Genomic DNA, 14627 nt, shown 5'->3' on the forward strand with positions numbered 1-14627 from the left:
CTCTGCTGCATAGATATATTTCACAATAAAATTTCAATTTAAATAAAGAAAATGAGAGAAAATAAAGCAATCAGAAAGAGAAAGGATGCAACCCTGATACTATAACGGGAGGGGAGGCTGGGGATAGGATTCACTTACCATTTCATATGCTACTTCCTCAGGTGTATCTGTTTCTGAATTGAAACTGAATTCAATAGCTTCATTATCTTTATGTTTGCCTTTCAATTTTTTAGGGTCTTCAACCCAGAGTCTTAAAGCCAAGGATGAATTTGAGCAATCATCTTCCTCTGCCAACTCCACTCTTAGTCCTGTATCCTCCGCAAAAAATGCGTGGTTTAGTAGGTCCCTTATAGACAACCTAATAAACAATATACAAACCTGTTATTAATTCTTCCAATCACAAACAAGATATAGAACACTTAATCAGTAAAAAAATCTGTCAAACAACAACTTTATTTAAAATTTTCTATTAACTAAATCATTAATTTGTCTTATTATAAAAACCAAATCTTATATCCCACTTATTATTACCAAGGATGCAAAGAAACCTCGATTAACATGCATTTGTAGTGATCTAAACTAAGGACCATTAACAGTAACATATCCAGATACTGAAGTTTAACATACCTAAAGTATGCCTAGAGATAATTTGAAAAGTGCTGCAGTACGTTAGATGGATTCAGTATCTTCCCTAAATCACTGGCTTAAGTCATTAAAACTCTAACAATGGATTGTCAGCAAGGAAACTAAAAAGTCTTCCAGATATATAAACTCTAAAGTAAATTAGCAATTCAAACTTTTTTTTTTTACACAATTTATAAACAGAAGTCATTAACTCAATTAACAGTAATCTAGTCAGTGTACTTCATTAACTCTTTAGAGAATGCCATGGGTGAAACTAATTTAGTTCAGCAAAGTCATATACTTTTCTTGAAGTATTTAAGTCCAGTGTCCTAGGCCAAAGTATACAGATAATGGATACAACTTCAGCCTAATATCAGGGATTAATCTAATATTAAGATAATATTAGGTTAAGAGAAGAAAATTTTTTTATATGCTGGGAAAGGTAATTTCACTTTCTTTGACCAACTTCTAATATAGAGAAATAATATCTATATTACAGGCCAATGAGAGCTAAAACTGATATATTCCATAATGTCTATGTAGAAAGCCCCTCCTGTACTATTTAAAACAGAAGCTATGACAAACCTAGACAGCATATTAAAAAGTAGTGTAAACCCATGGCTGATTCATGTCAATGTATGGCAAAAACTATTACAATATTGTAAAGTAATTAGCCCCCAACTAAAATAAATAAATTTATTTAAAAAAATAAATAAATAAATAAAAATAAAATAAAATAAAAAGTAGAGACATTACTTTGTGGACAAAGGTCCATTTAGTCAAAGCTATGGTTTTTCCAGTAGTCATGTATGGATGTGAGAGTTGGACCATAAAGAAAGCTGAGCACCAAAGAATTGATGCTTTTGAAGTGTGGTGTTGGAGAAGACTCTTGAGAGTGCCTTGGACTGCAAGGAGATCAAATCAGTCAATCCTAAAGGAAATCAGTCCTGAATATTCATTGGAAGGACTAATGCTGAAGCTGAAGCTTCAATACTTTGGCCACCTAACATGAAGAACTGACTCATTGGAAAAGACCCAGGTGCTGGGAAAGATTGAAGGCAGGAGGAGAAGGGACAACAGAGGATGAGATGGCTGGAAGGCATCACTGACTTGATGGACACGAGTTTGAGCAAGCTCCAAGAGTTGGTGATGGACAGGGAAGTCTGGCATGCTGCAGTCCATGGGGTCGCAAAGAGTCAAACACAGACTGCGCGACTGAACTGAGACTGAACTGAAAGCATGTTGACAGCAAGGTATCCTGTAAGTTGAGGATTTTCAACCTTCTACACTTCAGTGATCAAGAGACAAACATTTAACTAAGACAGTTTTTATTAAAAGAATATGCTTGCTCAGACTAATTAGTCTTAAGGCTGAGGTGAGATGTGTTTAAGAAGGTACAATCAAGTTAAGCATTCTTCCTCTCAATGAAAGTTTTGCCTAGATATTTTTACTATGGAATAATCACTGCAATAGCAGCAGATAGTATCATTCACTAAATATTTATTACTCTGTTAGGTATTTTATACTCATTATCTTTTTAATCATCAAAATAATACCTATTTTGAGGAAACACCTAAGTAACTTGCTCAAGATCACACTGGCTAAGTGTGACTCCAGATTTGAATCTTCTTCTGCTGTGGATGCAAGCCTAGGCTCTTTCCAAAACACTAATGTGCCATGAATCTTTTTTGAATATTCCAGTGTTCTTTGGTAATAGATCATAATTAAAATGCTGTATAAAAAACAACCAGAAACCAAACTAAAACAGCTACTTCAACACAGTAGTTTTAGCACAGCTTAAAAAAAAGCATGCCTAAACTCCTACAATTCAAAAACAACAATAAAATAACTCAATTTTTTCCTAAAGGCAAAGGACTTCAATAGATAATTCTCCAAAGAAGATATACAAATGACCGATAAGTACATGAAAGGATACTCAACATTATTAGTCCTTAAGGAAATGGAAATCAAAACCAAAATGAGATAGCACTTTACACCCACTAAGATGGATATTACCAAAAAACAGTTGGTGTGGATGTTAAGAAAATGGAACAATCATCCATTGCTAGAAGGAATGCAAAATGATGCAGCCACTGTGGAAAAAATTTTGGTGGTTCTTCAAAAAAATTAAACATATTATTACCATATGATTCAGTAATTCTACTCTTAGATATATAACAAAAAGAACTGAAAGCAGAGATTCAGGAAGATACTTGTTCACCAATGTTCATGCTGCATTATTCACTATAGCTAAAAGGTAGAAATAACCCAAATATCTATCAACAGATGAATGGATAAACAAAATGGTGTGTGTATGAGAGTGCAAAAAGACAAATATTATATGACACAAAAGGACAAATATTATGATTCTACTTATAAGAGGTACCTACAAAAGAGGTAGAGACAAAGTAGAATAGAGATTGGCAGGGGGTGAGGGGAAAGGAAATGGGGAGTTACTGTTTAACGGGCACAGAGTTTCTGTTTGGGTTGATGAGAAAGTTCTGGAAATAGTGGTGATGATTGTACAATAATCTGAATGTGCATAATGCCACTGAATTGTACATTTAAGAATGATTAAAATGGTAAATCTTAGGGTATTTATATTTTACCATGATTAAAATATATAGATAGAGCCTATTTGTACAAACACCAAGAATGTTGTATAATAAAGCTATAATTAAACAGGCTTTATCTTAGTGGCTTTTTATATTTTCAGATATATAACAGTAAACTTAGATAACTAATAAGAATGGGAGACAGTCAGTGAAATGCTGGTGGAAATAATTTCTATAAAAGATCTACTATCTAATTTAATCATAATCAACTGGAGATAAAACACTAACTTACCAATTTAAGTAAGCAACTGTCGAAAGCTCAAATTAAAGGAAAAAGCTAAAACTAAAATGAATTGTGAGAAAAATACAAATTGTGATACAAATAAATTTAGAATTACTATTTCTTGAAAAAAATAGCCCTATCAGCTTTACCATTATGACACAAGAACATATGGACAAATTAAAAAAAAAAAAAAAAAACGCTAGTGAGTTGATGGTTAAATTTTTCTTAAACTATCATAAAAAACCATTTAAGTACTTACGTGAAGGTGACAATGCAGAAACTCTCCACTATCTATCAACTGTTAGAAGAAAGTTTACCTGAGAGGGGACTGTTAAACTGATGGCTAAAAGTGCTGAAGCTTAATATCGGTTCAAGGAAAATTCAACACATAATATCAATTTAAAATGGCACACAAGATGCAATAATATACTTCGTTATAGATGGTGTGGTTTGGCTTCCACTCAAAAGTCATACCCAGCATGATTCAAAGGTCAGAAAAAGACCCAATGCAAGATAAGAGAAAAATTCATCCATCAGTTATGTCATTTCACTATATATACACCCACCTTTCAGATTTGTTTTGACGAATACATCCCTCAATGATTTCTTTCACTTCAGGATCTGTTACTTTATCAAAACTGGCTGGTTTTATACCCTGGAAGAAGAAAAATGGTTTGTAGTCACAAATTAAGCAATTGAAACCCCAAGCCAACATGACACTTAGTAAAATAATGATTTTTTAAACACTGCACCACATTCAAACCTAAATGAAATAAATATATATACACAATATAAGTTTAACAACTTCTTGACAAGAATTTTGTTACCATTCTACAAACAACAGTGAAAAACTGTAAGCAATCTAAATCTTTAATAACGGAAGTAATATTATATAAACTATGTGATATACATATAAATACAAATGCTAATAAACAGAAACTAAAAATATTCTCACAGTAATTAATAACATGGAGAATTCTCATACTACAACATTAAGCAGAAAAAACATAGGATTTCAAAATGTACATACAGTATAACCCCAATTAATAAAATATAATACATAACTATTTCTTGGAATCAGAAAAATCAATGTTATTAAAAAACACTTTACGAAATTCTAAATAAGGAATTCTCTACTGCCAACATTTCAAATCAGTATTTCAAAGTCTTCTAGAATGGCTAGACACAATCAGTAAATAAACATATAAAATACATATATTCTGTTATATGCATAAAATTTTAAGAAATCTATATTGCTTTTATCCTTAAACAATATCAAAATATTGAGAGACCCTTAAGCTAATTATCAGGGTCTAGGAATTCAATATCAAATTAATGAGGTCCATATACTTCAAAGCGTTTTTATAATAACTGTGCTTGCTGTCTAAACCTGCTTATTTTACATTCTATTACCCTTAATTTATGAGTTTTACATTTAAAAAATAACACAAGATCGTTGCCATCACTTAAAAGAAAATTCCAAATTGAGCTACAAGCAGAAAGGTATAATAGAATAATTATCACAGAATGAGGCAATCAAAGATCTCATTCTGGGTCTGTCACACAACTTTACAGTATACAGAATCTGAAAGCCAAATATCATATCCTAGATAAATCTGGTGAGATTAAGGGTTAATTTGGGCCTCAAATTCAAGAAGCTTTAGTAAAGATGGAAATCAGAATTGTGATATTGCATTTTTGTGACTCTAATATAAAAGAATAAAGTTAGCATTCAAAAAATGGAATTTTTAATTCTTATAGAAAATACCCTCTTTGACCTTTCCACTGATCTCTCACCCATTCCCTAGCCCTAGATAATTACTGCATTTCTCTGCTCCTGGGGGAAAATAATTGTGGAGCTGAAACTTACAAAATCAAGTACAGACTCTTTTATTTGTGGGCATACACTATATGGGCCCAAATTAAAAGGGCATTCTAGCCTCATTAGTTATCTGAAACATGCGAACAATCTCTTTTGCGGCCTACCATGAGCTACCCAACCAAACATGAAAGATATCTACTTTGAACAATCCTAACACTTTGCTTCTATCTCCCTTAAATTCCTTCTATACGCCAATCCTCTTATTTTTGTAGTCATTTGTGAGTTTATCTCATTGCCCTACTAAAAATGTAAACTCTTCGTAGGTAGCAAACACGTCTTACTCACATTCCTTGTAATTTCTAATGTAAAAAATTACTCATAGCAGTGACAGTCATTTCATAATCAGGTTTTTAGAACTAGAAAAAATCTTCAAAACCATTTAGCCAATCTTTAATATTTAGCTTTGGAATTTAACATCCAACTAATAAATAAAAAGATCAGTTTTCATTTCAATCCCAAAGAAAGGCAATGTCAAAGAATGTGCAAGCTATCACACAGTTGTACTCAACTAACACGCTAGTCAAGTAATGCTCAAAATTCTCCAAGCCAGGCTTCAACAGTATGTGAACTGTGAAATTCCAGATGTTCAAGCTGGATTTAGAAAAGGCACAGGAACCAGAGATCAAATTGCCAACATCTCCTGGATCACAGAAAATGCAAGAGCCTTCCAGAAAAGCATCTACTTCTGCTTTATTGACTATGCCAAAGCCTTTGACTGTGTGTACCACAACAAACTCTGGAAAATTCTTAAAGAGATGGGCATACCAGACCACCAGACCTGCCTCTTGAGAAACCGGTATACAGGTCAGGAAGCAATAGTTAGAACTGGACATGGAACAACAGACTGGTTCCAAATACGGAAAGGAGTACGTCAAGGCTGTATATTGTCACCCTGCTTATTTAACTTATATGCAGAATGCATCGTGAGCAATGCTGGGTTGGATGAAGCACAAGCTGGAATCAAGACAGCTGTGAGAAATATCAATAACCTCAGATAAGCAGATGACATCACCCTTATGGCAGAAAGTGAAGAAAAACTAAAGAGCCTCTTGATGAAACTGAAAGAGGAGGGTGAAAAAGTTGGCTTGAAATTCAACATTCAGAGATTGGACTCAGAAGATGGCAGAGGAATATGACTGGGGGACCACTTTCTCCCTCACAAATTCATCGAAAGAACATTTGCTGCTACTGCTGCTAACACGCTTCAGTCGTGTCCGCCTCTGTGCGACCCCATAGACGGCAGCCCACCAGGCTCTGCCATCCCTGGGATTCTCCAGGCAAGAATACTGGAGTGGGTTGCCATATCCTTCTCCAATGCATAAAAGAGAAAAGTGAAACTAAAGTCGCTCAGTCCTGTCTGACTCCTAGCGACCCCACGGACTGCAGCCTACCAGGCTCCTCCGTCCATGGGATTTTCCAGGCAAGAGTATTGGAGTGGGGTGCCATTGCCTAAGAACATTTGAACGCTGAGCAAATTCCACAAAACAACTTCTGAATGCTGGCAGAGGACATCAGTTCAGTTCAGTTCAGTTCAGTCGCTCAGTCGTGTCCGACTCTTTGCGACCCCATGAATTGCAGCACGCCAGGCCTCTCTGTCCATCACCAACTCCCGGAGTCTACCCAAACCCATGTCCATCGAGTCGGTGATGCCATCCAACCATCTCATCCTCTGTCGTCCCCTTCTCCTCCCGCCCCCAATCCTACCCAGCATCAGGGTCTTTTCCAATGAGTCAACCCTTCGCATGAGGTCGTCAAAGTATTAGAGTTTCAGCTTCAACATCAGACCTTCCAATGAACACCCAGGATTGATCTCTTTTAGGATGGATTGATTGGATCTCCTTGCAGTCCAAGGGACTCTCAAGAGTCTTCTCCAACACCACAGTTCAAAAGCATCAATTCTTCAGCGCTCAGCTTTCTTCACCGTTCAACTCTCACATCCATACATGACCACTGGAAAAACCATAGCCTTGACTAGACAGACTTTTGTTGGCAAAGTAATGTCTCTGCTTTTAAATATGCTATTGAGGTTGGCCATAACCTTCCTTCCAAGGAGTAAGCGTCTTTTAATTTCATGGCTGCAATCACCATCAGCAGTGATTTTGGAGCCCCAAAAAATAAAGTCTGACAATGTTTCCACTGTTTCCCCATCTATTTGCCATGAAGTGATGGGACCAGATGCCATGATCTTAGTTTTCTGAACGTTGAGCTTTAAGCCAACTTTTTCACTCTCCTCTTTCACTTTCATCAAGAGGCTCTTTAGTTCTTCTTCACTTTCTGCCATAAGGGTGGTGTCATCCGCATATCTGAGGTTATTGACATTTCTCCTGGCAGTCTTGATTCCAGCTTGTGTTTCTTGCAGCCCAGCATTTCTCATGATGTTCTCTGCATATAGGTTAAACAAGCAGGGTGACAATATACAGCCTTGATGGACTCCTTTTCCTATTTGGAACCAGTCTGTTGTTCCATGTCCAGTTCTAACTGTTGCTTCCTGACCTGCATACAGGTTTCTCAAGAGACAGGTCAGATGGTCTGGTATTCCCATCTCTTTCAGAATTTTCCACAGTTTATTCTGATTCACACAGTCAAAGGCTTTGGCATAGTCAATAAAGCAGAAATAGATGTTTTTCTGGAACTCTCTTGCTTTTTCTATGATCCAGCGGATATTGGCAATTTGATCTCTGGTTCCTCTGCCTTTTCTAAAACCAGCTTGATCATCTGGTAGTTCATGGTTCATGTATTGCTGAAGCCTGGCTTGGAGAATTTTGATCATTACTTTACTAGCATGTGAGATGAGTGCAATTGTGCAGTAGTTTGAGCATTCTTTGGCATTGCCTTTCTTTGGGATTGGAACTAGGACTGACCTCTTCCAGTCCTGTGGCCACTGCTGAGTTTTCCAAATTTGCTGGCATATCGAGTGCAGCACTTTCACAGCATCATCTTTGAGGATTTGAAATAGCTCAACTGGAATTCCATCACCTCCACTAGCTTTGTTCGTAGTGATGCTTTCTAAGGCCCACCTGACTTCACATTCCAGGATGTCTGGCTCTAGGTGAGTGATCATACCATCGTGATTATCTGGGTCATGAAGATCTTTGTTGTACAGTTCTTCTGTGTATTCTTGCCACCTCTTCTTAATATCTTCTGCTTCTGTTAGGTCCATACCATTTCTGTCCTTTATCGAGCCTATCTTTGCATGAAATGTTCCTTTGGTATCTCTAATTTTCTTGAAGAGATCTCTAGTCTTTCCCAATCTGTTGTTTTCCTCTATTTCCTTGCACTGATCGCTGAGGAAGGTTTTCTTATCTCTCCTTGCTATTCTTTGGAACTCTGCATTCAGATGGGAATATCTTTCCTTTTCTCCTTTGCTTTTCGCTTCTCTTCTCTTCCCAGCTATCTGTAAGGCCTCCTCAGACAGCCATTTTGCTTTTTTGCATTTCTTTTCCATGGGGATTTGCTTGATCCCTGTCTCCTGTACAATGTCAGGCACCCAGAAAGGCAGCCCATTGTCTTCAAAAGGAGGTAGGACAAAATATAAAAGATAAAAGGAGAGACAAAAGAGGTAGGGATGGAGACCCATCCCAGGAAGGGAGTCTTAAAAGAGGAGAAGTTTCCAAACACCAGGAAACATGTATATTATCATATGTGAAACAGATCGCCAGTCCAGGTTCGATGCATGAGACAGGGTACTCAGGGCTGGTGCACTGGGATGAACCAGAGGGATGGGATGGGGAGGGTGGTGGGAGGTGGGTTCAGGATAGGGAACACAGGTACACCCATGGCTGATTCATATCAATGTATGGGAAAAACCACTACAATATTGTAAAAGTAATTAGCCTCCAATTGAAATAAACAAACTAAAAAAAAAAAAAAAAAACTCAACCTTCAGAAAACTAAGATCATGGCCTCTGGTCCCATCACTTCATGGCAAATAGATGGGGAAACAGTGGAAATAGTGAGAGACTTTATTTTCTTGGGCTCCAAAATCACTGCAGATGGTGACTGCAGCGATGAAATTAAAAGACGCTTGCTCCTTGGAGGAAAAGGTATGACCAACCTAGATGGCATATTAAACAGCAGAGACATTACTTTGCCAACAGATGTCCGCCTACTCAAAGCTATGGTTTTTCCAGTAGTCATGTATGGATGGCAGAGTTGATCTCTAAAGAAAGCTGAGTGCTGAAGAATTGAAGCGTTTGATCTGTGGTGTTGGAGAAGACTCCTGAGAGTCCCTTGGACAGCATGGAGATCCAACCAGTTCATCCTAAAGGAAATCAGTCCTGACTATTCATTGGAAGGACTGATGCTGAAGCTGAATCTCCAGTACACCTGATGCGAAGAACTGACTCACTGGAATAGACCCTGATGCTGGGAAATATTGAAGGCGGGAGGAGAAGGTGATTACAGAGGATGAGATGGTTGGATGGCATCACCAACTCGATGGACATGCGTTTGAGTAAACTCCATTAGTTGAATATGGATAGGGAGGCCTGGCGTGTTGCAGTCCATGAGGTCTCAAAGAGTTATACACGACTGAGCAACTGAATTGAACTGAATAAATATCTAAAAATTCTTCACAAACAAATTGATATAGATAATATATCTGTACATTTTCCCCAAAGATACTAATATAGAGCATTTTATATGACCCCATTTGAGTATGGGTACATAGCAGAAATCTAAAGCTTGTTTCATTACAATTATGTTAAATTTAGCACTATTTACACAGAACTAAACCAAAGTTTAGCTTGGACTGCAAGGAGAGCCAATCAATCCATCCTAAAGGAGATCAATCCTGGGTGTTCATTGGAAGGACTGATGTTGAAGCTGAAGCTCCAATACTTTGGCCACCTCATGCGAAGGGTTGACTCATTGGAAAAGACCCTAATGCTGGGTAGGATTGGGGGTGGGAGGAGAAGGGGACGACAGAGGATGAGATGGTTGGAGGGCATCACCGACTCGATGAACATGGGTTTGGGTAGACTCCGGGAGTTGGTGATGGACAGAGAGGCCTGGCATGCTGCAATTCATGGGGTCGCAGAGAGTCGGACACGACTGAGCGACTGAACTGAACTGAAGTGAAACCAAAGTTAGGTTTGACTAAGTTGACTTTTGTTTGACTTTACCATGAAATGTGGCAATATGTGAAGTAAAAAGAATAAAGTTATACTTACGCTAGTTACTTTACGGTATATTTGAGCTGCATTCTGGCATTCAGAATAAGGGTACTCTGAAGTAGCCATTTCCAGCATGCACATCCCAAAAGCATAGACATCCACAGATTCATCATAGTGCTCTTCATACATCTCTGGGGCCATAAACTCAGGAGTACCTACAAAATACCATAACCACATATTTTTAAGAAAGAAAAATGTAGAGAATTCCCTGGCAGTCCAGTTGTTAGGACACTGGGCTCTCACTGCCTAGGGCCCAGGTTCAATCTCTGGTCAGGGAACTAAGATGCCCCAAGCCTTGTACTGTGGACAAAAAAAAAAAAATCTATGCCAAGATCACATTCCCTTTGCCATAAGGATTACTTGAGATATTTTCTGTTCCCTAAAAGCAAACATATATATATATATATATATATATATATATATATATATATATATATATATATAATGTCCTTAATTCCCTTTTTTTCCATACTGATAAAGGACAGTTTACAATGCTCATAGGTAATGATTACCAAAATCTGTTTTTCTTTCTATCCTTCGTTTTAGTTATTTGAAATTTTTGAAGTAGTAAATCCTCTTTATAAGTCCTCAGAACTTTTCAATAATATTATATACATCACAAAAGAAATACCCTGGGATTTCTCTGAAATTAATCAATATAGAATAGATATTTCAAAGTAAACTCACATTCTAGGCCATGGGCCAGTAAACTTCTCTATAAAGTTTCAAACAGTAAATATTTCAGGCTTTGCAGTCCATATGGGCTCTGTCACAACTAATTAACTCTGACACTGTAGTGCAAAAGCAGCCATACACAATATGTAAATGAGTGGGTGTTGCTGTGTTCCAACAAAACTTTCTTTACAAAAATAGGCAGGGAAGTTCGATTTGGCCCACAGGCTGTGGTTTGCTGATTTCTGTTCTAGAAAGATGTCCATCGGCAGACGAATGGATAAGAAAGCTGTGGTACATATACACAATGGAATATTACTCAGCTATTAAAAAGAATGCATTTGAATCAGTTCTAATGAGGTGGATGAAACTGGAGCCTATTATACAAAGTAAGTCAGAACGAAAAACACCAATACAGTATATTTTTGCATATATATGGAATTTAGAAAGATGGTAATGATGACCCTATATGTGAGACAGCAAAAGAGACACAGATGTAAAGAACAGACTGTTGGACTCTCTGGGAGAAGGCGAGGGTGGGATGATTTGAGAGAACACCACTGAAACATGTTTCTCATATGTGAAATAGATCGCCAGTCCAGGTTTGATGCATGAGGCAGGGTGCTCAGGGATGGTGCACTGGAATGACCCTGAGAGATGGGCCGGGGAGGGAGGTGGGAGGGAGGGTCAGGATGGGGAACACATGTACAACCATGGCTGATTCATGTGAATGTATGGCAAAACCACTACAATACTGTAAAGTAATTAGCCTCCAATTAAAATTTTTAAAAAAATTAAAAATTAAAAAAATCTTTCTTTACACAATCAATAAACTATAAAATGTTAATCACCAATGACACTTTTAGCAAATGATGTACGCATTAAGGTGGCTAGTCCTAGATCACCAATCTTCACAGATCCAGTGGGTCCCGTGATGAAAATATTGTCACACTTCAGATCCCGGTGAATAATAGGAGGAGTCCTAGTGTGCAAGAACTGCAACCCCTTTAAAATCTGCCTGCACCAGCTCCTTAAGACCTTTGGTTTCATGACTTTAAATCGTTTTAAGTACCTACACAAAGAAACAAAAGATCACATGTAAACAAACATACCTAGCTTACTCTATAAGTACATTAGGGTAAATCACATAAGCTAGCCAATACAGTATGTATTACGATTGCCATCACTGAGTTATTTTTTATTGTCTAACAAAATATTTTTAAATCTAAAGCCTCAAAGTACACCCTCTCTACAGAAAAAGTACATACGACATATAACAGTCACAAATAAGTGGCTGTACCATCAGATCAAATGCTCTAGTCAGAAACAAAACAATAGACTATAATTATATAGCATTGCTTACTAGATATTTGAACCTGACATATCCCCAATCTTTCATTATCCTCTACAAAATGACATTATCTCTATAATGATTTCTAATTCTAAAGTTCAATGATATGCCACAAACAAACATTAACTTTTCAATATTGTATTTTCTAACAAACTTCATTAACACCCTAAGTTTTTAACCTGCCCTGAAACACAGTCACTAGATTCAGATTCTACCAATTCTTTGGAAACAACTTTTGTGACTCTTGAAAATTATTTCCAAATAAACCCCCATTGGCACTATCAGGGTCAACTTACGTCTTTAAAGTTCCTGATGTCATAAGTTCCGTCACTAATACAATACATTTCTTTCCTTTTAATATAGACTCCCAGGAATCATAAAATCGAACTATATTGGGATGTTGGAGACCCTTTAACATCTCTGCTTCTTCCTTGAACCTTTGCTGTTCGGCTTTGGTTAATTTCCGGTCCTAAAATGGAAGATCAATTTCCAAATTAAAGTCTAGAAATTGCCTTGCACATTTATAATACCACTCAAATGAGTATTTTGTTTATGCATATATATGTATATATATATATATATATATATATATATATATATATGTATCTATTTTCACCAGTCAATCCTTTTCTCAGTACCTATAAAATCACTGATATTCTTTGTTAGGTACTTGCTCTGACTCCTCTCAGAGAGCAAAATGCAGCAGTTGTTTGTTGTATCTGTTGTTGTTTAGTTGCTAAGTCGTGTCCAACACTTTTGTGACCCCATGGACTGCAGCCCACCAAGCTCCTCTGTCCATGGGATTTCCCAGGCAAGAATACTGGAGTGAGTTGTCATTTCCTTCTCCAGGGGATCTTCCTGACCCAGTAATCAAACTCACATCTCCTGCATTGCAGGCGGATTCTTTACCACTGAGTCACCAGGGAAGCCCTGTTTGTTGTATACTTTAAACTGATACATTGTTATATGTAAATTACATTGCAACAAAATTGGAAAAATAAATAATAAAATTTCCTTTGCTGGAAAAGAAAAATAGTATCTGAAAATGAGAAAAAAGTAATAATCAAAACCAGTCCAGTCTGGTTCCAAATTGGGAAAGGAGTATGTCAAGGCTGTATACTGTCACTCTGCTTATTTAACTTATACACAGAATTCATCATGCAAAATGCCGGGCTAGATGAAGCACGAGCTGGAATCAAGATTGCCAGGAGAAATATCAATAACCTCAGATATGCAGATGATATCATTCTAATGGCAAAAAAAAAAAAAGAGAGAGAGAGAGAAACTAAAGAACCTCTTGATGAAGGTGAAAGAAGAGAGTGAAAAAGCTGGCTTAAAACCCAACATTCAAAAAAATAAGATCATGGCATCCAGTGTCATCACTTCATGGCAAATAGATGGGGAAACAATGGAAACAGTGACAGCCTTAATTTTCTTGGTCTCCAAAATCACTGCAGACAGTGACTGCAGCCATGAAATTAAGATGCTTGCTCCTTGGAAGTAAAGCTAAGACAAACCTAGACAGCGTATTAAAAAGCAGAGATATCACTTTGCCAACAAAGGTCCGTATAGTCAAAGCTATGGTGTTTCCAGTAGTTGTGCACAGATGTGAGAGTTGGACCATAAAGAAGGCCGAGTGCCAAAGAATTGATGATTCTAAATTGTAGTGCTGGAGAAGACTCTTGAGAGTCCTTTGGACAGCAAGGAGATCAAATCAGTCAATCCTAAAGGAAATCAACCCCGAATACTCATTGGAAGGACTGATACTGAAGCTGAAGCTCCAACACTTTGGCCATCTGATGTGAAGAGAAGACTCATCGGAAAAGATCCTGATGCTGGGAAAGATTGAGGGCAGGAGGAGAAGAAGGCAGCAGAGTATGAGATGTTTGGATGGTATCACTGACTCAATGGACATGAGTTTGAGTAAACTCCTGGAGATAGTGAAGGACAGGGAAGCCTGGCATGCTGCAGTCCATGGGGTCACAAAGAGTCTGACATGACTTAGCAACTGAACAACTACAATAATAAAAACAGATAATAAAATAAAAACTTTCCCCTAAGAAATCTCTGAATTTCCACATCTAAG

General features: G+C 37.3%; 1 protein-coding gene across 5 annotated transcripts in view; it reads right to left on the bottom strand.

Annotated features, from left to right (window-relative positions):
• WNK3 (WNK lysine deficient protein kinase 3) overlaps window positions 1-14627 on the bottom strand; it is a 174471-nt gene that overhangs the window by 111298 nt on the left and 48546 nt on the right. For all 5 annotated transcript variants that reach the window (XM_081565484.1, XM_081565479.1, XM_081565483.1 and 2 more), the window contains exons 3-7: window positions 12838-13010; window positions 12042-12262; window positions 10516-10673; window positions 4029-4117; window positions 139-358 (exon numbers count right to left, since the gene is read on the bottom strand). In XM_081565484.1, coding sequence (XP_081421610.1) covers window positions 139-358; window positions 4029-4117; window positions 10516-10673; window positions 12042-12262; window positions 12838-13010 — 861 coding nt within the window. The remainder of the gene's footprint in view (window positions 1-138; window positions 359-4028; window positions 4118-10515; window positions 10674-12041; window positions 12263-12837; window positions 13011-14627) is intronic.

Source organism: Giraffa tippelskirchi, chromosome X, assembly GCF_054371585.1.
Source record: "Giraffa tippelskirchi isolate mGirTip1 chromosome X, T2T-mGirTip1v1.2.pri, whole genome shotgun sequence".
Lineage (NCBI taxonomy): Eukaryota > Metazoa > Chordata > Mammalia > Artiodactyla > Giraffidae > Giraffa > Giraffa tippelskirchi.